The sequence below is a fragment of the Halichoerus grypus genome, chromosome 7 (genome assembly GCF_964656455.1).
Source record: "Halichoerus grypus chromosome 7, mHalGry1.hap1.1, whole genome shotgun sequence".
Taxonomy (NCBI): domain Eukaryota; kingdom Metazoa; phylum Chordata; class Mammalia; order Carnivora; family Phocidae; genus Halichoerus; species Halichoerus grypus.
This window is the reverse complement of record NC_135718.1, coordinates 90,653,367-90,676,933: the sequence shown is the minus strand read 5'-3', so window position 1 is coordinate 90,676,933 and position 23,567 is coordinate 90,653,367. Positions and strand designations below refer to the sequence as shown.

At 37.4% G+C, this 23,567-nt stretch overlaps 1 protein-coding gene across 19 annotated transcripts in view; it reads left to right on the top strand.

Annotated features, from left to right (window-relative positions):
• Window positions 1-23,567, top strand: part of CDC42BPA (CDC42 binding protein kinase alpha) — a 333,148-nt gene that overhangs the window by 224,465 nt on the left and 85,116 nt on the right. For all 19 annotated transcript variants that reach the window (XM_078077878.1, XM_078077870.1, XM_078077877.1 and 16 more), the window contains 3 exons: window positions 3,682-3,929; window positions 12,230-12,335; window positions 21,909-22,033. In XM_078077878.1, the coding sequence (XP_077934004.1) occupies window positions 3,682-3,929; window positions 12,230-12,335; window positions 21,909-22,033 (479 nt within the window). The remainder of the gene's footprint in view (window positions 1-3,681; window positions 3,930-12,229; window positions 12,336-21,908; window positions 22,034-23,567) is intronic.

The following is a 23,567-nucleotide window of genomic DNA, read 5'->3' as shown; positions in this document are numbered from 1 at the left end:
GATCACTTTAAGGCACTAGATGCGGGCCACAAATTGTTGCAAGTATAAGAGGCATTTCTTGCCTTATTAGTAGATTGTTTATTAATTATATTTTTTCTTTGTGAATTATTCCTTTAAGTTATTTGCCTTTTTAATTTTAGAGTCTGAATATTTCTCTTACAATTCATATAAACTCTTCAATAGCGAAAATGATACTTTTTCTTCCATTTTTCTACAACTATTTATTCATTTATCTTTTGACCTTTAATTTTGGTCTTGTTTCCTTTTCAAATCACAGGAGGTTTGTTCTTATTTTCCTTGGTGTTTCTTTTATTGCTTCAAAGCTTAGCTTGTCCTTTTCTCAGAGTTTGTTAAGTATGTAATTCTGCCTTTTCCTGGGTGTTTCTATTGGGTTTAAAAATATTTAATTCTAGGGGCGCCTGGGTGGCTCAGTCGTTAAGCGTCTGCCTTCAGCTCAGGTCATGATCTCAGAGTCTTGGGATCGAGCCCCACATCGGGCTCCCTGCTCGGCTGGAAGCCTGCTTCTCCCTCTCCCACTCCCCCTGCTTGTGTTCCCTCTCTCGCTGTGTCTCTCTGTCGAAAAAAAAATTTAATTCTAGTCACATATACTTCTGTATACTTCTAAATATATTTTTTTCATGGTTTATATCCTTTATTTTCCAAGAAAATTAATTATCATGACTCAGTATTCATTAGCTAAAGCAATGTCTAACAACGGATGAACAAAGATGATTTATTTTTCTGAATGTACAAAATTCTGTCTCTTGAAAAAATTTCAACCACATAACCTCCCTTTTGACAATGTTGTGAAATTGTCCTGTGATTTCTTTCAGATATTTATAAACTACACCATAGGAGATAAGTTATTTTTTTAATAATACAGTATAATGAACATCTTGTTCATGCAACTGTCCATGTACTTAGCTCTCCCTACCAAAGCCTATCAGTGCTTACTTAGAATTGTGCTTGGTTTAACAAACATCATATATACAATCTAACAACCCCTAAATAGTTATCAGTTTATTAAACTATTGAGAAGTGTGGGGAAAAAACTTCTAAATATATTTAAATCTAAGTTACCTGGAATTTGTTTTGCTAGATGGGATGTTGTGAGAATCATTTTGTTCTTTTGTTGCTAAATTGGTGGTTCCAATTAGTTAATTACTGCCTTCCTTGGTGATTAAAGACATCTCATATATTGAATAAAATTATTTTGGGATAGAGCTCTGTTACACTGAGATTTTATTAAAGATTTGTATAGTATGTTTTAATATCTGAAAAGAACATTCTTCTCTCTTCCTCTTTACTCCTTTTTGCCGCCAGGATTTTCTTTGGCATTTTTACAAGTGTATTTTACAAGGAACACCTGTGTGCCATCTCCTATATTTAATTGTTTTTTATATTTACAAGGAATATAACTTGAGAAATATTAAATAGCTATACATTTAATCTTTCAAGTAGCAGGTATTTTTCTATATTGTTTCAAGTCTTCTTTTATGTCTTTTATAAAGACTTGTCCTTTCTTCATATAATTCAGACAAGTTACTATTGTTATTCCTCACGTGCATGTATTAGTTTCTGATAATTTTTCTTTGATTATTTTTGCTATTAACAATGAAATTTTTTACTGTGTTTTATTATTGCTCATTCCACTCCCCAGGAATATTGTTGATTTGTGTTTATCTTACCTGCAGTTGCTTTACGCAACTTTATCAGGTGTAACATTTTTAGTGGATTTATTTACATTTCGTGGGCAAACAATTCTATGGAAATTATAATGGTTTTATCACTTTTCTTTCTAATATTCATTTCTTATAATTATTGCACATGTTACTTGCTCAGACAGAATATCTAAAAACTAATACTAAGAAATAATGGCAGACACCCTTTTTGTGATTATTCCTTAATCTCTTGTATGTATTTCTGGTGCTTCACCAATAGGTATTTTTTTGTCTGATAGCTGGAAAATGGGTAAAGGAGAATCATTTTACTGTTTTTTGTTTTGTTTTATTGTGGGATTCGGAGTAGTATTTGGAATGGGTATTGGATTTTCTCAAATACTTTTGGACATGGATACCTAGTGAGATTATCATATGGATTTATTTTAATTTAATACATTAAAGTAATGCCATCTTTGCACATTTATTAACAAGTTTACTAGTATTAAATTACCTTCAGTAGCTGCAGTAAGATCTATTCTTTGGGGTAGAGTGTTCTTTTTTACATATGGTTTGATTTTATCAACATTTTGACTTTTTTTACATCCTTATCAACAAGTGACTTGAGTCTATGACTTGTTCTGATGGTATCTTTGTTAGGTTTTGATATCAGGGTAACTTTTGCTTGAAACGTCAGTGCATGCTGCTGCTATCCCAACAGCCAAACTATACAAACCAGAACAGCAAACTAAGATTGTTTTTTAGGTGATGAAAAAAGTGAAAGAGCCATATAGGTAAATGGTCAGGACTACTGATGTCGATTTAGGCCTCATTTTTGTGGAGTTGCATGGAGCCAGAGTCGGACTGGCTGTGGCTCTTCCCGGTTCGGCCGAGCATTGCGAGACAGGCTGCCCCCAAAATGCTGGATGGTCCGAGTCTTGCGTGCAGTAGGTGCTCCATCAGTAGTGCTTTAGTAAATGGTTAAATAGTACAGTGGATAGCCCAGAGACAGTTCTCCAGCCCAATTGATGTCTCTGGGTTCTTTTTTTTTTTTTTTTTTTTAAGTATGTACCTCAAATGTGAAGAAGTGAGCATAGTTTTCTTTCAGCTTTAAATCAACTTCTGTTAACAGTTTTTCAGCCCTTATTACTGTTGTCAAAAAAGGACACAGTGTCCTCCAGAGCATGATTCATTATATCACTAAACATAAACCCAGGTTCTTTGGGTTTTAAAAATTTGTCCTTGACCCCCTGGGAAAATAGCATATAGCAAAGTAATGGAAAAGTTCCAAAGCTCAGGAGGTCTTACAGGCATAATCTCTATATGTTTCTATTCACCCTTTAGCCACAGTCTGGAAGAAGCTTTGGACTTTGTGTTTTCCTTGCACCTTATTACTGAGAATATATTTCATCCAAATTTCTAAGAAGTTGGCTTTCAACTAAATTTCTTGTGTCTAATGCCCTACCTAAATGTCAAGAAACCTATCATTTTTTTCTAGTGGATGTGAAAATGTTTGATTAGACCTTTGTCTTTCTCCCTAGACCATTGGAGAAGCCCCCTCTCTTTCCTTTTTGTACATTCTAGCTCTGTCATTCCCTAGCCCCATTTAATCTTCTAAAGACACAAGCATACTTATAATCCTCTATTGGTTCCACATCAGAAATAGGTTGCAGTTAGATTTTTCTCTCACTCCATACACCAACAATAATTGTGTTTACATTAGAAATTTAAATATAAACAAATAATTATATAACTATGAGCAGAAATTACAGATAAATATATAATCTTAGTGTAAAGAAGGCTATAAAACACAACACAATAAGAGAATACATACTGAGAAAAGTATTTGCAACATGTGGCCGACAAAAGGTGAATAGCCTTAATAAAGAAATATTGTTTATGTGGTAATATACAAAAATAATATTCAGCTATATGAACAGTTCTTTATGTTATAGAAAGAAGTTATTATTTGATATTTTATTATTCTTATAGATGAACCAATTTTTTGTTATTACTTCTGTAGCAAAAACAAATTAGTTACTCGCCAGGACTCTGCAGCATAGAACATCAGCAAGAGATAACCAAACTAAAGACTGATTTAGAAAAGAAAAGTATCTTTTATGAAGAAGAATTGTCTAAAAGAGAAGGAATACATGCAAATGAAATTAAAAATCTGAAGAAAGAACTTCATGATTCAGAAGGCCAGCAACTTGCTCTCAACAAGGAAATTATGATTTTGAAAGACAAATTGGAAAAAAACAGGAGAGAGAGGTAAGAATCAAGTTATTTACTCTTTAATAAATATTTCCTGAATGCCTATTATGTGTCAGGGGCTGGAGATACATGGGCAGTCCACATATCCCAGTTCTACGGAGCCCAAAGTCAAGATCAGTAAATAGGAAATTATACTACAGCATGACAGGCAAGCACACGGGATAGTATAAGTGCAGACAAAATGCAGGAGCTCCCATAGACGAGGCACAAAGGATAACTTCGGTATGTCTGGGTTTTTTGGACAAAATTATGTCTAATTTAAGACCAAAGAGATAAATTATCTAACTGTGGAAGAGTGTCCAGATAGACGTAGCAGAATGTGCTAGGATGGAGAGGAAAAGAGGGGAGCATGGCACATTCAGAGACTACGCTGTCCTGATGGTGAAGCCATAGAAGGCCAGGTGAGAGGGTGAGAAGTGGGTCTGCAGAGGGAAGTAGAGGCAAGATCATGAAGGAGGGCAAGGAGTTTGGGCGTCATCCTAAGGCCGTTGAAGGCAGGTGACAGGGTGGTACTCGTGGTTTTGAAAGATCACTCTTGTTTCTGTGTGGAGCGGGACTGAGGGGGGCAGATGGCAGGTAGGAACCTGGCTGTGGGAAATGAGCAGGACTGTAGGTGCTGACCTCGAAGGTGGAGGGAAACATGTGGGCTTGGAAGGTCCCAGAGACCCAGAACCTGGGTGCCATAATGGCCAGATGTGAGAAATTGCTGCTGGGACCTGGGACCTTATTTTTAGGCAGCTGAATGTATGCTATTGTCATTCTCAACTTATTTTGGAAGCCAAAATTTATTTAGTTTGGTCCATTCATTCAACAGAATTTTTTTAGGACCTGTGGTGGGTAAAGCACTGTTATGGGCCCTGGGAACGTAGCAGTGGATAGACAAAAAAAATCTCTGTCCTTATGGAGCTTTCCTTTAGTTAGGTGAAAGACTACAAACAAAATAAGTAAAATATAGAATATATTAGGTAATGATAAATGCCAAGAACAAAAAATACGGCACAAGACAGGGCCATGAAGCATTGAGGGGGCAATTAAATTGTCTGTATAGACTGGTCTGGGGAAATTATGCTGAGAAGGTAATTGAAGTAAGGGCTAAAGAAAGTAGGGAGACATCTCTACAGATGTAGGAGAAGAGTACACGGAGTACAGTCTGTTAAAAAAATAACAAGAAGGCAAAACTAGGGAGACAGTATAAAGATCAGTGCTTGCCGGGGCTTGGGGGAGGGTGGAGGTGTCTAGGAGGATGTCCAGGGCAGTGCAGCTACTCTGTGTGATGCTGTAATGGTGGGTGCATGTCATTGAACATGTGTCCAAACCCTGACGTAAGCCGTGGAGTTTGAGTGATGCTAATGTGTCCACTGCAAGTTCACTGACAAAACACATGCTCCACCCTGGTGGGGGTGGTGTTGTGGGGAGGCTGTACCTGTGTTTGGGGGGCAGGGGGTATGTGGGAAATCTCTGCTTTGAACCTAAAACTTTTCTAAAAAATAAAGTCTATTAAATATAATAATAAGGAGGCCAATATGGCCAAGGTAGACTTAAGGGGAAAGTATAGTAGGAGATAAGTATGAGAGGGACCCGGGCCAGATCGCACAAGGCTTTGTGACAGGTGACTTCTGGTTATTTGCTCTGAATAAAACCATTGCAGGGATGTACTGCGGGATTTTGAGTGGAAAATTGACAAATACTGGGTTGTGTTTTAACAGGGTTACTCTGACTACTGGGTTAAAAACAGTCTGACTTAGATAAGAGAAAAGCATGGAAATGATTTAGAAGGCTATCACAGTAGTCCAGGCCCAAGAGGATGGTGGGTTGGCCTATGGTAGAGGCAGAAGTGGTGGAAAGACATGTTGGAATTCTGATACTCCTTAAAAGTAAAGACACTGGTCTCTGCTGGTGGACTAGATACTGAGGGAGAAAGGAAGAAGAAGAAGAAGAATCAAGGATGATACTGAGGTTTCAGGCCTTAGCAGTTAGGAGATTGTAGTTACCATTTAGAGAGGAACAGTGCGAAGGAAGCACGTTTGGGATAGGAGTATTACTGGGAGCTCATTTTAAACATGTTTGAGATGCCCACTAGACACCCACATGGAAATGTCAAGTAGGTCATTGGGTAGATCAGCCTGGATTTTAGGGCTAGAGATAAAATCCTGGGAGTAGTTTATCACTCACATGGTATTTAAAACAGACTCTGTGAGATCACTTAGTGATTGGTAGAGATAGAAAAGAGGTTCAGCACTGAGCCCTGGGGTGCTCCAGTCTTTAGGACTTTGGAAATGAGGAAGAAACAGCCAAGAATGATAGGAAGAAGACCGGCTGATTTGGTGTCCTGGAAACCACGTGATGAAGCATATCAAATCTGTCTACATGTTAACGTGAGATGAGGTCTGAATCAAGTAAGATGAGGTCCAAACAATGACAGTTGAATTTAACAATATGAGGCTTATTGGTAACTTTGGTAAGAACAATCAGTGGAACAGGAGGGGCAAAAACCCGACAGTGGGATCCAAGACTTAAAGGAGAGCAGTTGGAAAACAGAATAGTGGTGGGAATCTCTTAAAAGCAAACAGTGCAAGGAAGCAGTAGCTGGAGGAGAAATTTATCTCAAAAGAAGTTATTTTTGCCTTTTGTTTCTGTTTTTAGATGGGAGAAATAACACCATGGTTGTAATCTGATAAGAATTATCCAACAGGTGGAGAAAAGTGCAGAAACCATGTAACTTGAACAGGTGTATGAGTGGAGGGTTTGGCCTGAGCTGTGCTTCTCACCTAGAGAAAGAGAAGAGAAAGTAGAGTGTATGAGGAAGGTAAATAGGGTGGTAAGGAACTTGTTTATTTGTGGAGCTCTCCTGAGTTGGGCATGTTGAATTTGAGGTGCTTGGCGAGACATCTTTGTGGAGATACCAAATCAGCAGTTGAAGCAAGCCCAGAAAAGCTTCAGATTAAATTCAGAGTTCATCAGCGTAACAGGTAATTGGATTCAGGTGGTGCGGTGGATGAGCCAGCTCAGGGGAAGTGTGCAGAGAGAGAGGTCGAGCTCTGGAACGGAATACCCAGGAGCATTGGTATTTTGGGGAAGGACAGAAAGAAGGGAGTCCACAGGGCAGAGATGGAGACTGGAAATCGGAGAGCATGGTGTCACTGAAGCCAAGAGAAGGTAGCATTTCAAGAGGGAGGAAATGGACGACGCTGTCAAAGGTGGCGGGTAGATTGGGTGTGGTAACAGGACTATGGCCGGTTGTGAGAGAACAGGTTTTTGAGGTGGTGGCGCAGCAGAAGCCAGATTTTGTGTGGTGAGGAACAGATAGGTGATGAGGAAGTGGATACAGCACACCCTGTCAAGGTTTCCAGATGGTTCCCAGTGAACAGGAAGGCAGGGAATTGGCAAATGAAGCATGACATAGGGTTCAGGGAAGAGTGTGTTCATTTTGTTTTCATATGGAAGAGACTTCAGCTTTGTTTAGTGCTAGTAGGAAAAAACAAGAAGAGTTTTACATAGAAATTTTACTCAGTTTATTTGTGTACATATTTTTTCGAAAGGCTTCTTTGTAATTTTTCAAGTTTTTGTCATTGTTTGTTATTTGGAGTTGCTTCTGAATCAAGATGATTTTTTAAATTTTATTTAAATTCACATTACTTAACATATAGTGTATCATTAGTTTCAGGGGTAGAGTTCAGTGATTCATCAGTTGTATATAACACCCAGTGCTCATTATATCACGTGCCCTCCTTCATGTCCATCACCTACTTACCCCGCCCCCCCACCTCCCCTCCACAACCCTCAGTCTGTTTCCTATAGTTAAGAGTCTCTTGTGGTTTGTCTCCCTCTCTCTTTTCATCTTACTTTATTTTTTCTTTCATTCCCCTATGATCCTCTGTTTTGTTTTTTAAATTCCACATATGAATTAAATCATATGGTATTTGTCTTTGACTGACTTATTAGCATAATACATTCCAGCTCCATCCACATCGTTGCAAATGGCAAGATTTCATTTCTTTTTGATGGGTGAGTAACATTCCAGTGTGTGTGTGCGTGTGTGTGTGTGCGTGTGTGTGTGTGTGTATACACATCTTCTTTATCCACTCATCCATCAGTGGACATCTGGGCTCTTTCCATATTTTGGCCATTGTGGACATTGTTGCTATAAACATTGGGGTGCAAACATAACTAAATTTTGACTATTGATAATTTAAAAAAAAAAAATTTTTTTTTTTAAGATTTTATTTATTTGACACAGAGAGAGGCAGAAAGCAAGCACAAACAGGGGGAATGGCAGGCGGGGGAGAAGCAGGCTCCTGGCTGAGCAAGGAGCCTGACTGGCTCAGTCAGTTAAGCAGCTGCCTTCTGCTCGGGTGGTGATCCCAGGGTTCTGGGATAATTTTTTTAAAGTGGCATGTTTGCCTGCACACAGGATGGTTTATTTTCGCAGAATTTATAATTTAAAATATAATTTCATTTATATTCACTAATATAGTGATGTAAGAAGTTTTTAAGATTAGGGGCACCTGGGTGGCTCAGTCGTTAAGCGTCTGCCTTCGGCTCAGGTCATGATCCCAGGGTCCTGGGATTGAGCCCCCCATCGGGCTCCCTGCTCGGCGGGAGGCCTGCTTCTCCCTCTCCCACTCCCACTCCCCCTGCTTGTGTTCCCTCTCTCGCTGTCTCTCTCTCTCTGTCAAATAAATAAATAAAATCTTTAAAAAAAAAAAGACGTTTCTAAGATTACATTTTTAAAATCAGTCATTATTCAGGTTCTTTGTTGACTTGGAATCAATCATATGAAATTACTCAGAACAGATCCACATTGAATTTCATTTACTGCTAAGATATAAATCTCTTTAAATTTTTTTTTTATTGAATATAAGGTGACATACAGTGTTACCTTAGTTTCAGGTGTACAACATGGTGATTCTCTACAGGTTATGCTGTGCTCACCAGTGTAGCTACCATCTGTGACTGTATGACACCATTACAGTATCATTGACTAGATTCTCTAGGCTGTGCCTTTTATTTCTATATCTTATTCATTCCATAACTGGAAGCCTGCACCTCCTGCTCTGCTTCACCCATTTTTCCCATCCTCCACTCCCCTTCCCTTCTGGCAACCATCAGTTCTCTGTATTTATGGGTCTGTTTCTGCTTTTTGTTTGTTCATTTGTTTTTTAGATTCTACATGTGAGTGAAATCATATGGTATTTGTCCTTCTAGGTCTGGCTTCTTTCACTTGGCTTAATACCCTTTAGGCCCATCCATGTTACCACAAATGGCAACATCTCATCCCTTTTTATGGCTGTGTAATAGTCCATTGTGTATGTATTATCCATTTGCCTATTGATGGACACTTAGCTTGCGTCCATTATCTTTGCTTTGTAAATAATGCTGCAGTAAACATAAGGGTGCATATATCTTTTCAAATTAGTGTTTTCATTTTCCTCAGGTAAATACCCAATAGTGGAATAACTGGATCATTTCTATTTTTAATTTTTTGAGGCACCTTTGTACTGTTTTCCACCATGACTGCACTGGTTTGTGTTCCCACCAACAGTGCATGTGGGTTCCTTTTTTTCCACATCTTTGCCATCACTTATTTCTTGTCTTTTTTATGTTAGCCATTCTGGCAAGTGTGAGGTGATACCTTATTGTGGTTTTGACTTGTATTTCCCTGATGATCAATGATGTTGAGCAACTTTTCATGTGTCTGTTGGCCGTCTGTATGTCGTCTTTAGAAAAATGTCTATTCAGGTCTTCTTCCCATTTTTTAATTGGATTACTTGGGTTTTTTTTGGTGTTGACTTGTATACGTTCTTTGTATATTTTGGATATTAATCCCTTATCAGATATGTCATTTGCAAATAACTTCACCCACTCAGTAGTTTGCCTTTTCATTTTGATGATGGTTTCCTGGCAAGTTTTTTATTTTGATGTAGTCCCAACAGTTTATTTTTGCTTTTGTTTCCCTTGTCTTAGGCATATCTTTAAAAAAAATGTTGCTATGGCTGATATCAGAGAAATTACTGCCTGTGTTCTTTTCTAGGAATTTTATCAGGTCTAACATTTAGATCTTTAATCCATTTTTATTTTATTTTTGTGTATGGTGTGGGAAAGGGGTCCAGTTTCATTCTTTTGCATGTGGCTGTCCAGTTTTCCCAGAACCCTTTATTGAAGAGACTATCTTTTCCCCATTGTATATTCTTGCCTCCTTTCTCATATATTAATTCATCATATAAGTGTGGGTTTATTTCTGGGTTCTCTGTTCCATTGATCCTTGTGTTTATTTTTGAGTCAGTACCTTACTGCTGTAATTACTACAGCTTTGTAGTATATCTTGAAATCTTATAGTATGCCTCCAGCTTTGTTCTTGTTCCTGAAGACTGCTTTGGCTTCTTGGGGTCTTTTGCGGTGCCATACAAATATTAGTATTACATGTTCTAGTTCTGTGAAAAATGCTGTTGCTACTTTCCTGGGTATTGCACTGAATCTGTAGGTTGTTTTGGCTAGTATGGACATTTTAGCAATATTAATTCTTCCAGTCCATGTGCATAGACTGTCTTTCCATTTGTTTGCATCATCTTCAATTTCTTTCATAGTTTTTAGAGTACAGGTCTTTCACCACCTTGTTTAAGTTTATTCCTAGCTATTTTATTTATTCTTTTTGATGTGGTTATAAATGCAGTTGTTTTCTTAATTTCTCCTTCTCCTACTTTGTTATTAGTGTATTAGTGAAATGCTACCAATTTCTGGATATTAATTTTGTATCCTGCAACTTTACTGAATTCATTTATTTCAGTAGTTTTTTTTAGTGGAGTCTTCAGGGTGTTCTAGTTATAGTATCAGGTCATCTGCAAATAGTGACAGTTTAACTTCTTACTTACCAGTATGGATCCTCATATTCCCCCTTTTTTTCTTTGTCTGATTGCTGTGGCTACAACTTCCAGTACTATGTTGGATCAAAGTGGTAAGAGCAGACATCCTTACAGGAAAAGCTCTCAGTTTTTCCCCATTATGGAGGATGTTTGCTAAGGCCTGGGCTTTTATTTTGGGGAAGAGTTTTGATTACTGATTAAATTTTGTTATTAGTAATTGGTCTGTTCAGATTTTTTGTTTCTTCCTAATTCAATTTGGAAGATAGTGTGTTTCTGGGAATTTATCCATTTCTTCTAGTTTTTCCAATTTGTTGGCATACATTTTTCATAGTATTCTCTTATTCTTTGTATTTCTGTGGTATCAGTTCTCTTTTGTTTCTGATTTTATGTATTCGAGTCTTTTTTCTTGATGAGTCTGGGTAAGGGTTTATCAGTTTTGTTTATCTTTTCAAAGAACCAGTTCTTGGTTTCATTATGGGTTTTTTCTCTTTTAATCTCTATTTCATGTATGTCTGCTCTGATCTTTATTATTTCCTTTCTTCTACTCACCTTGGATTTTGTCTTTTTTTTTTTCTCTCATTTAGGTATAAAGTTAGATTGTTTTTTTGAGCTTCTTAGTTCTTGAGTTGGCCTGTATCACTGGATATTTCCCTCTTAGAACTGCTTTTGCTGTGTCAGAGATTTTGGACCATTGTGTTTTCATTTTCATTTGTCTCCATGTATTTTTTTTTTTATTTCTTTGATTTCTTCATTGACCCATTGGTTGCTTAGAATATAAGCCTCTTCATCTGCATTTCAGCTTAGTGTTTGAAAACTGATTCCCCTTTCTCCCTTAGGTGGTTTCCAAAGTCTGTTAGCACTATGTTTACCTCTAAGGGTGAGTCAGTTGTGCCTCTCAGAACTATCATTTTAAATAAGTTTTATAATATTAAATTTGTTGTGTATTTTTGCATATGTGTGTAGGTAGGTGTGTAGGTAGGTAGGTACCTAGGTAAGAAGAAAAGGAAGGGCTGAATATATTGAGAGAACTATTGGAAATTTCACTGAGGATTTGCTAGAAATCTTGAACTGAGTATAAGGAATCATGCTGGGGCCCATGTATCCCCCTCTTTCCCTAACCTCTTCATTTTCCCATACTTTCTGGTACATATGCAACCAAATAAGGTGAGCACAATCATGAAGTCTACAAATCACAGATGTCTTCTCAGATTTTCAAATGAAAAACAAAGTAGATGTTGTTAGGCAGACAAGTCTATTAATTAAAAGAGAATGATTGTGACTTTTAATTTTAAGGGGGAAGATAGGGATTTGGCACATTTAACATATGTGACTTTTCAGAATAAAAGCATATGGTACAGTAGCCAGTCGGGGATACCATTATTTTAACTTTAATTCCATTCCTTTTTTTCCCCCCTCTTATGTTTCAAATTGTGTTAGTCAAAGTGAAAGGGAAGAATTTGAAAATGAGTTCAAACAACAGTATGAACGAGAAAAAGTATTATTAACTGAAGAAAATAAAAAACTGACAAGTGAACTTGATAAGGTGAGTGATACAATCTAATTTGTATTCCCTGAGCATATGCTAGATGTTCAGCACTGTGATAGAAATTGTAGAAATAATTTTATGTTTGATGCACAGTTTGGGTTTACTATCCCTCCTTATATACAAGGATTACCTAGATGGTACAGGCAAGTTTTCATTACACCAGTCTGTATAGGAGTTCTGAGGAGAGGGTTTTACTTATCTCATCTTATTCTTTGTCCCATTTATTTTTTGATCCTCTATTCTTTATTTCACTTTCCATCTATTCTCTTTTTCACTCTTTCCTGTCATACTTAGCACTTACTCTTTCATGGCTGTTGGAGTTAAGCTGGCCATTGGCAAGAGCAGGAATATTTAGGCCAAACTGGAGAAGTTTTGACAACTATGATGTCCTATTCATGGTGGAAAACTGCGAGTAGCTAGAAATAATATCATTGGTAGGTAGGAATCCAGGGAAACTAGCTCTGCCTAAACTGCTGTAGCTTGAGTAAAGAGCAGAACCATAGATTAAACTTAGACTCAGCCAGATTTGTGAACAAAATGTCAAATACTTAAAAGGAATGTTTTTCTGTTTAGTAGCTGAGATTTCTTGAACCGCCGTTATTCTGCATTTCTTTTGTCAGTTCTTAACAAACAGTTGTAAAAATCCTAATATTATCCAGACGTTTTAATAATCTTACTTATATTTAATTAAGAACATTTGGGTAATTGTGTTTTATAATGATTTCTAGGACTTTCCTCCAGTAAAAGTATTTTGTTCAGTTATTAGTTATTCTAATAACAGATTGAAATACCATGACTAAATAGTCATAGAAGAGAGACTTTTTATTGTCTCTCACAATTTTTATTGTCTCTCAGTTTTCCTTTGTGTTCCATGCATCTTTCACTATTTTCCTCATGACTGTTAGGTCCTTTACACATTTAATAATGACTTTGCTTGTTTGCTTGAAAACTATTTGAGAAACAATTCCATTTGTCCATTTTGTAAAGTCTTATGGAGCTGATGTACACAGACACTGTGGGAAGTGGCCAGAGATAGTAAGTAGTATGAATGTTTTGTTTAAAGTACGAAGAGTATATGAAGGTGATTGTGTAACTCTTAGTTATTTCCACTAAAATAAAACTAACAGTATTTGAATTTTATCCAAATAGGTCACATAATTTTTATTTCATGTGTTTGACTAATATGACTATAAAATTAAACATTATTTCTGTCTATTAGAATTTAAGATTCTCTTAAGAGTTACCTTGACGTAAGAAATGTAATTAAACTCTAGAAGGCCTCTGCATGTAGTTTATAAACAAATTACCTAGTAAAAAATGTATATAGTTCAAGAAAAATTATATTAAATAATAATCAAATTGAATGTAGATCAAATCTTGTATTCACCCCTTGGTTTTATTTCATTAGTAACCATAAAGTTCTGCCGAGTTTTCCAGAAATACATATTTAGAGATAATTTGTAAGCAATACTCTTTTTGATTCTGATGAGATGCAAAGGATAAAAATAAAAGCCTGTCTCCTAAGTTAATAAAAGTAGAACATTACCTTTTCTTACTAAATTGAAAGGTATGATGAAGGATGAGTAGAACTTTGAGAGCAAATTTGTATGGTGGGCAAATATTTAATGACAAATGATAACAAGGAAATATTTATTCCTGGAGAAATAGAGATGGATCTGGGTTCTGCTACCTTTTAAGCCTCTTCCCTATATTTATTCCTTTTACAGCATTTGCTTCTCTTCCTCCTTAACTCTCAGTTCACCTTAACTGAGCATCTTCATTGTTTCTTTCTGTTCAATCATTTTCTGGTTTGGTTTGAACTGTGTTTTTTCACCAAGAGGGATAACCAAAGAATACTTTTGCCGTTGCTCTAACAGCTCTTCTGTCTGGAACCTGAGCGGAGAGCTGAATTTCTTCTCAGCAGAACTTCTGGCATAGAAGCCAGAAAACAACTATTAGGTTAATTTTGAAATTTATTTAATTAATGCTATGAATAGATTCTCATGTTCACATTTTTTTATTATGTTAGCCAACATTTTTAAACTCCACAAATTAAAATTTAAAAGGAAATTAAAAAGGGGTGCCTGGGTGACTCAGTCAGTTAAGTGTAGAACTCTTGATTTCAGCTCAGGTCATGATCTCAGGGTCGTGAGATCAAGCCCCCAACTCAGGTGCAATGCTAGGCATGGAGCCTGCTTGGGATTGTCTCTCTCTCACTCTGCCCCTCCCTCCACACCTCCACACCTCCACCCACCACTCATGCTCTCCCTCTCTCAAAAAAAAAAAAGAAATCGAAAAAAAGTTTGTTGATATTTTCAGAAGTCTGGTAAGTTTCTTTTATTTTTTTAGAGAGAGAGAGCACTCTCTCTAAAATGAGAGGGGGGGTGGAGGGGGAGTGAAGGGCAGAGGGAGAGAATCTTAAGCAGGCTCCAAGCCCAGCCCAGAGCCCCACGGGGTGGGGCTTGATCTCATGACCCTGAGATTGTGATCTGAGCCAAAATGAAGAGTTGGACGCTTAACTGACTGATCCACCCAGGCACCCCTGTTAAGTTTCACTTTTTATTAAAAGATAACTTATTGCAAATAAAATTAGCCATGTATGTTAGAGAAAGTAAATGGCTTCCCATAAGGAAAAGTATTATTTGTATCTTGTTCTTAAATTATTATTTTACAAAAAAGCAAAATTATAAAAATTACATAAAAGTTACCCATGATCTCATTACCACAAAACAACGATTTTAATTTTATGTGTTCCTTTCCAGGTTTTGTTTGTATAAATATTATGTAGGTGCAGTCATACGTGCATTCCGTTTTCTAATATGCCTTTCACTTAAAATGTCATGAGCATGTTTCCATATTCTATACTATACTACTATTCCATACTATAAGCCAGATATGTCAAGGTACAAATAGTAAAACCTGATTCTCATTCCCAAACAAGCAAAATGAACTAATACTTGGCTAGAATTTACTGAGGGCAGGTCCTCTTCTGAGTTACTTTATATAAATCATTTAATCCTCACAAAAACTCTGTGAGGTGTTCCCTATTACTCTTGCCATCTTGTAGATGAGACTGAGGCAGAGGGGGATGAGACTCCTTTCCTAATCAGAGAACTAGGAAGTGGCCAGATGAAATTTGAATACAGGCAGTCTGGCTCCAGAGTCCATGCTTTTATTCAGTAATAATGAAAAGATTAGCATTTCTCTAATACTGAACAAGTCTACTTAAAACTACTTGTAACTATTGTAACACGGCCTTGCAAAATCTGTGTTTCCTCTCCTTCCTGCAGATGTCTAGCTGACCTCACTCACAAATTAGTTGGGAGGGCTGTCAAAAGCAATCATAATAAAAAATAATGTGTTGTAGGAATTAGTGAAGACATTCATCTGCAAAAAAATTTTCAAAAACAGCCGGTAAACTTCTGTCTATGCTAACATGAAGAGATTGATGAATCCTCTCAAGAAAAAAAAATTTTTTCAAAGTGGACCCCATTGTCAAAAACAACCATTATGGAGCTCTGGGAATTAACCAGAGGACGACCACTACAAAACATTGATGAGATAAATGAAGGAATATCTAAACAAATGGAGAGATGTACCCTGTTAATGGATTGAAAGACTTGGAATTGTTAGGACCTCAGTTCTCCTCTAATGTATAAATTCAGGGAAATCCCTATCAAAATTCTGGTAGGCTCTGGAATTGAGAAGCTCATCCTTAAATTTATTTGGGAATACAAAAGACCTATAATAGCCAGGTGCAACAAAAATTGGAGGATTTACCTGACAGTCTTTGGAAACTTACTAGTAGTATTGGCATGATGGAACCATAGATTAATGGTCTAAAAATAAGCCCTCATATTTATGGCCAATTGATTTTCAGCCAAAGTGCCAATGCAATTCAAAGGGAGAAGGATAATCTTTTCAACAAATTGTGCTGGAACACTTGGATATCCATATGCAAAAAAATTAACTTAAATTCTTATGCCATATAAAAACATTAACTCAAAGTGGATCATAAACTGAAACGTGAGCGATAATCATAGGAGAAAATCTTCATGATTTAGGGTTAGTCGAAAATTTCATAGATATAAATTAAAAGTACAACCCATGAGAGAATAATAATGATAAATTGTACTTCATCACATCTAAAGACAACATTAAGAAAACTAAAAGACATACACAGATGAGGAGGAAACATTTGCAAATCACTTACCTGATAAGAAACATATTTAAAATATAGAAAGAACTTAAAATTCAAGAATAAGAAATAATGCAAACAACCCAGTGAAAAATTGGGGGAAAAATTTGAGTAGACATTTCATGAAAGAGATATGAATGACAAGCATGTAAAAAGATGTTCAATGTCATTAGGAAAATGTGCACTTAAAACCACAGTTATGTACTGCTGTACACCCTCAAGAACAAGTGGAATCAGTAAGAGTGACCATACCAACTTTTGGCAAGGATATGGCAGAACTAGAACTCCTGCACTGCTTGTAGGAGCATCTGGTGGTGGTATAACCACTTCAGGAAATAGTTTCAAAGGTTCTCAAAAAGGTAAGCATACCCTTACCATGTGACCCAGAAATTCTTGTAGATATTTATTTAAGAGAACTGAAAACACAGTCCTCTTAAAAACTTGTGTATGAATGTTCATAGCATAATTATTCACAATAGCAAACAACTGGGAACAGTACCAATGCTCATCAGCTAGTGAACAAGCAAATGAAATTTACTATTATCCATATAATAGAATACTACTCAGCTGGAAAAAGGAGTGAATTTCTGATACACGCAATACTGTGGTTGAACCTCAATATTGTGACGAGTGAAAGACAAAAAAACTCTCATGTTGTAGGATTTCATTGATATTAAATTTCTTGGAAAAGCCAAAGTATAGAAACAGAAAACAGATCAGCAATGCCTGGAACTCAGGTTGAAGCCAGGGCTGACTGCAAACCAGCAGTGGGGAAATTTCTCCTGTACCAAAACTGGATTGTGGTGATTGTTGCACAGCTGTTTAAATTTATTAAAGATCCACAGTTTGGCTATAGCCAAACTGTGGATAGAGCTGAGATGCCCTTCAACAGATGAATGGATAAAGAAGATGTGGTCCATATATACAATGCAATATTACTCAGCCATCAGAAAGGATGAATACCCAACTTTCATATCAACATGGATGGGACTGGAGGAGATTATGCTAAGTGAAATAAGTCAAGCAGAGAAAGTCAATTATCATATGGTTTCACTTATTTGTAGAACATGAGGAATAGCATGGAGGACCTTAGGAGAAGGAAGGGGAAAATGAAGGGGGGGACATCGGAGGGTGAGATGAACCATGAGAGACTATGGACTCCGAGAAACAAACTGAAGGTTTTAGAGGAGAGTGCGGTGGGGGAATGGGTTAGCCTGGTGATGGGTATTAAGGAGGGCATGTATTGCATGGAGCACTGGGTGTTATTCAAAAATAATCATGGAACACTACATCAAAAACTAATGATGTACTTTATGGGGACTAACATAACATAATAAAATTAAATTAAATTAAAAATAAATACATTTATTAAAAATCCATGAACCATACACTTGTAATGAATAAATTTTATTGTATGTAAATTATACCTCAGTAAATCTGTAAAAAGAAAATAGCTGGTAAAGTACATTTTCAGAGGTAAGTGGCACACCTTGAGGTACAGAACTTCAATCCCTTATTCTCAATGGACAAGTAAGGGTGTATGTTGGCATCAATAGCTTCTCTGGACCCCATTGCCTTCTGAGAAGACAGTGAGGTTGGAGGTAGGGTAAACAGGGAATTACAGCTGTGCTCCTTTGGTAGAGGGAAAGAAAGAAAACTGCATTGTGACTTGTGCCAAAACTGTCTATGTCTCACAGAAGTGCAGGCCAAAAACACATGAGAACAACCCTAGGTCACTAGGAGGATTCCTGATCAATTTAAATGAGGGAATTGGCACACTGTGACCTGAGCCAGATCTGACTCTCAGACTAAGACCCGTGAACTAAGAAGAATTTTTACATAACTTCTAAGTAAGTTTTTGTAAGAAGAACAAGATGTGATGGAGGCCATGTGTGTCCCACAAAGACAAAAATATGTACTATCTAATTCTTTATTGGAAAGTTTGCAGACCCCTGACTTAGAACATGGCTTTAGCCTGTATTAGAAACTGAACCAAATATACGCACGCACACACACGTATATACACACACACACACACACACACACGTATGTGTAAAGACATTTATTGTAAGGAATTTGCTCACCTGATTATGGAGTCTGACAAGTCCGAAGAGCTGTAGTTTGCAGTCTGGAGACCCAAGGGAGCCTATGATATAGTTTCAGTCCACATCCAAAGGGCTTGAGACTCAGGAAGAGCTGCTGTTTCCATAAGAGTCCAAAAGCAGGAAAAACTAACCTCCCAGCTTGAAGGAATTTAGGCAGGAGAAGTTCCCTCCAATTCATCCTACTCCCTAGGGTCAGCCTTTTTATTCTGCAGGCCTTTAGCTGATTGGTTGGGCCCATTGTGTTAGGGAGGGCAATCTGCTTTATTCAGTCTCCTGATTCAGATGTTAATTTCATCCAGAGACACCTTCACAGACACACCCAGAGTAATGTTTGATCACGCTTGTTGGCACCCTAAGACCCAGTCAGGTTAACACGGAAAATTAACTATCACTTGGCCTCTCATCCCCACAAACTTGTAAATAGCTCTTCTAGGAAAAACTTGCCTTCTTCAGGTTGAGTAATCAAAAAGAAACGAACACAGGAACACAGTATTTCTATAAACATACCAAAAAACGAGAAAGGAATAGTAATAACTAATGCAGATTGAGACCATTTATCAGAAAAACTATAGCCATGAAATGAAAATTGAATGCAAATATTTTATCATAAATTTTTAAAAACCTACTAAAGCAGGAACTTTCGCTTCTATGGCAGATTAGTTTACCTCATACCCACCACCTCACCAAGAGCTGGATTTTTTAAAAAATTGTCTTAATATGGTGGGACTATTTCCCACAGTATTTATCTGCAGGAAGGCATTGGAGAGATAAGAAGGCAGCCGTCATCACTGACCAAGATCCTATAGAGGAGTAGTGCAGAGAGATGAGCCCAGCACTCAATGCCGCTTTTCCCCTTGAGGCATTTGCTGATATGAAAGCAGTAGCTGAGGATCCAGGAAGCTGAGCACAGTATTCCACAGTCCCACAAGTTTGAAGGGATGAATACAAACTTTCAGTTGGACTCATTGAAAGGCTACATTTTAGGAATAAGAGTGAACCAGAAAGAGATGAGACCTCTCACTGACTGAAACCTAGCCTCCAAGTAACTCAATACCTGACCTATCTTGAATCTAAATACCTGCCAGGTAAATACTCTCTGGAGGAAGATACTATGTACAGATCCTCAAATTACCTCTAAAAATTTTATGCAAAATGTGTGGCATACATTAAAACAATTACCATGCATACCAAGAGATACAACTAAATCACTGAAAACCAAGAGTAAAAATAAAATAGCAAAAACAAAATAAGGAAAGAAAAAAAACAAAAAACAGAAAACTAGGCAGTCTGTATAAGCAAGCCCACAGGGATTCCCATCAGAATTTCCATAAATGAAATTTTATAATAACTGTATGATAGAAAATTTAAGACATGAAGAATTTCAGCAGACAACTGGAGTGTATACAAAAGAGTCAAATAGAACTTCTAGGAGTAAAAACTAAAATAACCAAAATACCGAATAGATTTTAACAGCAGACTGGAAAGAGCTGAAGAAAAGAGTATATAAATAAAAAAATATCAGACTAAAGTATGGGTAGAGATTAATTAAAAGGATGGAAATACATAAAAGAGGACAGAGACCAAGGGGACGTGATGAAAAGATCTTATGTACAAATACTTGCTCTCCCAGGTGGAGAGGATCAAGAGACTGTGGCAGAAGCAGTATTTGAGGAATTAATGGCCCATAATTTTCCAAAACTTATGAGAAACATTTAGGTACAAAATCAGGAAATGCCACAAACCCTAAAGGTGATAAATAGAAATTAAATCCCACTTAGGGACATCATAGAAAAACTGCTGAAAACCAGCAACCAAGGAGAACCCTAAAAGCAACCAGAGAAGAAAGTCACATTATATTCAAATGAGCAAAAGTTAAACTGAAAGTTAACTCCCCAACAGAAAAAAATGGATTTCCAAAAAGGAATCAAAACGGGGAATAAAAAGGAATGCCATTTTCAAAGCACTAGAGGAGGATAATTGCCAACCTGGAATGTCCTATATGGCAAAAAACGTCTTTCAGAAATGAAAGCAGAAATCGAGACTATAGAAAACTCTGTAGGACAAACCTGTTTTCTTCAACAAATAAATTACAAGAAAAATAAAAGTGCTGGAGGGGAACTGCTATGGACAGAATGTTTGTGGCCCTCCAAAATTCACATGTTGAAACCTACCCCCTAGTGTGATTGTAGGAGGAGGTGCTGCCTTTGGGAGGTGATTAGGTTGTGAGGTGGCACTCTCATGGTGGTATTATTATCCTTATGAAAGCAACCCTGGAGAGCCCACTCACACCTCCCACCCTCTGAGGATGGCAGCCAGAAGACAGCCATCTATGAACCAAGAGCAGATCTCACCAGACACTGAATCTGCTGGCACTTTGATCTTGGACTCTCTAGCATCCAGACTGTGAGAAATAAATGTTTCGTACTTAAATTACCCAGTCTTTCATATTCTATTATAGGGGCCTGAATGGACTAAGAGCCTATAAATAAAAGAGACTTAAAAGATATAGGAACCATTAAGCTGTGGTTACTTGTTGGTATCACAATTCAATTTAATAAACTGTTAAGCTTTTTGATATTTTGAGATACCTGGAAATTTGAACAGTTACTACCTATGTGATGATATAAGGAAACTCATTAAATTTTTTAAGTATGATAATGTTATCTTTTGAAAAAGAGAGCCTTATTTGCAGGAGATATACACAGAAATATATACGGGTAAAATTATAGATGTCTGGTATTCACTTAGGAATAATTCAGGAGGAAGAGGTAAGAAGACAGGATACAAATGCAATGACTGGCATTGAAATGGTAATTATTGAAGTTGGCTGTGGGCTCATGGGAATTAACTTATACTGTCCATTTTTGCATATACTTGAAATACTTTGTAAGATTTTATTTTAAAAAGATGACATGAAGACATTTACAACCCCCCCCCAAATAAAACCGAAACAAACAAAAAAACAAAAAACGAGAGATTGTTGTTACCAGTAGAACCTGAGGAGTTTTCAGGCAACTGGAGAATGTTCACAAATGGAAGCAATTCAGTGTGGGAGTAAGGGAAAGCAAAGGCAGAGGAGAATTCAGAATACTTGATGTTTCCAAATTCAGTGACCAGAAGGGTATATAATAAGAAGAAATCAGGAAGACAAGCATTTTTTAGTGGAATATGGTAAGTAATCAGCTCTAACAAGTGGCATCTGAGCACTTTGCATTCCTGTTCCTAAAAGTCACATGTGTCTTTAAGTGTCTTAAAACTGCCTTTCAGCTCACCACTTTGTATGAGAACTTAAGTATGCGCAACCAGCAGTTAGAAGAAGAGGTAAAAGACCTAGCAGACAAGAAAGAATCAGTTGCACATTGGGAAGCCCAAATCACAGAAATAATTCAGTGGTGAGTACTCTTTTTAAATGTATTTTTGTGAGTGATTTGAACATGTGGCCAAGTTTGCGTGAATTCCAGAAGGCTACAACATGTTTTCTTTTTCTTACTTTTTTGCTTTGAAAAAATAAGTTTCCCTTAAGAACAGTATTTTATTACTGACCTGTTATTTATTACTGATCTGCGTCCTTCTATATTTTCTCTTATGTTCCTCTTTTCCCCAACTGCAGCAAGTATCCTGTGTCAAATTTCCACAGCTTCACTGAAAGCTGTTATTTCTAAGAAAAGAAAAGGTTATTTTAAGACAGTTGGTCCTTAAAGAACTGAAGAAACTCATTCACTAGCTATAAGTTCCTTTCTAAGACCAAAATTGCTGTATTTGTGATTATTTTAAGAAACAGCCTGGAGAAAAATTTTGAACCTAAAGATGTGCTATCATTTTCTTTCATAATTACAACAGATTGATGCACATGTCATCATAAAAACTTACATGATTACAGCTTCATTTTATTAACTATTCTTTAAGCTCTCAGGATTCAATGTAGAATGAATTACCTTAGTAATACTAATTATCCTACTAATACTTAGTAGGATAAAAGTAAAAGGTATACTCCCTGTTCTCTGACTCCTCTCACCTACTTAAATCTGAGACGTTCTGTCCACACTTAAAAAGGTCAGGAGTCTTGGTCTCTTTCAAGTTTTTCAGTTTTGGTATATTAAAAAATGAAGTGATGCCAGAGACAGGAAGATGGTGGTGGAGTAGAAGGGTTCTAGGCTTACCTTGTCCCACGAATACAACTAGAAACTGTCAAATCATACTAAATACTAAATCAAACTGAAGGCTGACAAAACAAACTCCAAAATTAAAGGGAGAGAAGAGGCCACATTGAAGAATGTAGGAAGTGTGGAGATGTGGTTTAGGGAAGAAACAAATCCTGGCTGCTGCAGAGGAGAGGTAGCCGTGGTCACAGAGAAGGGCGAGAGAGAGAGAGAGGAGCACACAGGGGAACGCACAAGGAGAACATCTCCCCATAGCCATTGGCTTGGAAAATGAGAGGGGCTAAATTTCATGAGTTCTTGGAAACAGCAGGGCTTGAAGACTGAGTTTTAAAGGTCAGCAGGCTTGGCTGGAATAGAGCCTGGAGGGTACTGCGCTGCTCTTGGAAAGAAGGCAGGCAAACACCCCGGGGGCAGATGGTGTGGAAACAGCAATATGAAGAGTGCTTGGAGCACACAGTGGGGAGGTTATTTGCTCTTCTTGGAGTGCAGCCCAGAGAGACAGCATTCATGGAGAGGCCTCTCTGAGAACAAAAGGAGCTGGCCAACACCATTTCCCTCCCTGGCCCCTCAGCATAAACACAGAGCCACTTATGGGAAGATACTGGCTGTGTAACTTGGTTCCACCAAGCCCCACCCCCAGGTGCGCTGGTGGAACTGCCCTTCTCAGTCACACTTACCTCAGTTGTAGTGTGGTGGCCCTTCCCCCCAAAGACTAGCACAAACCCTTGCCCACACCATGTCTCCTGACCAGGGAGTTTTACAGGGC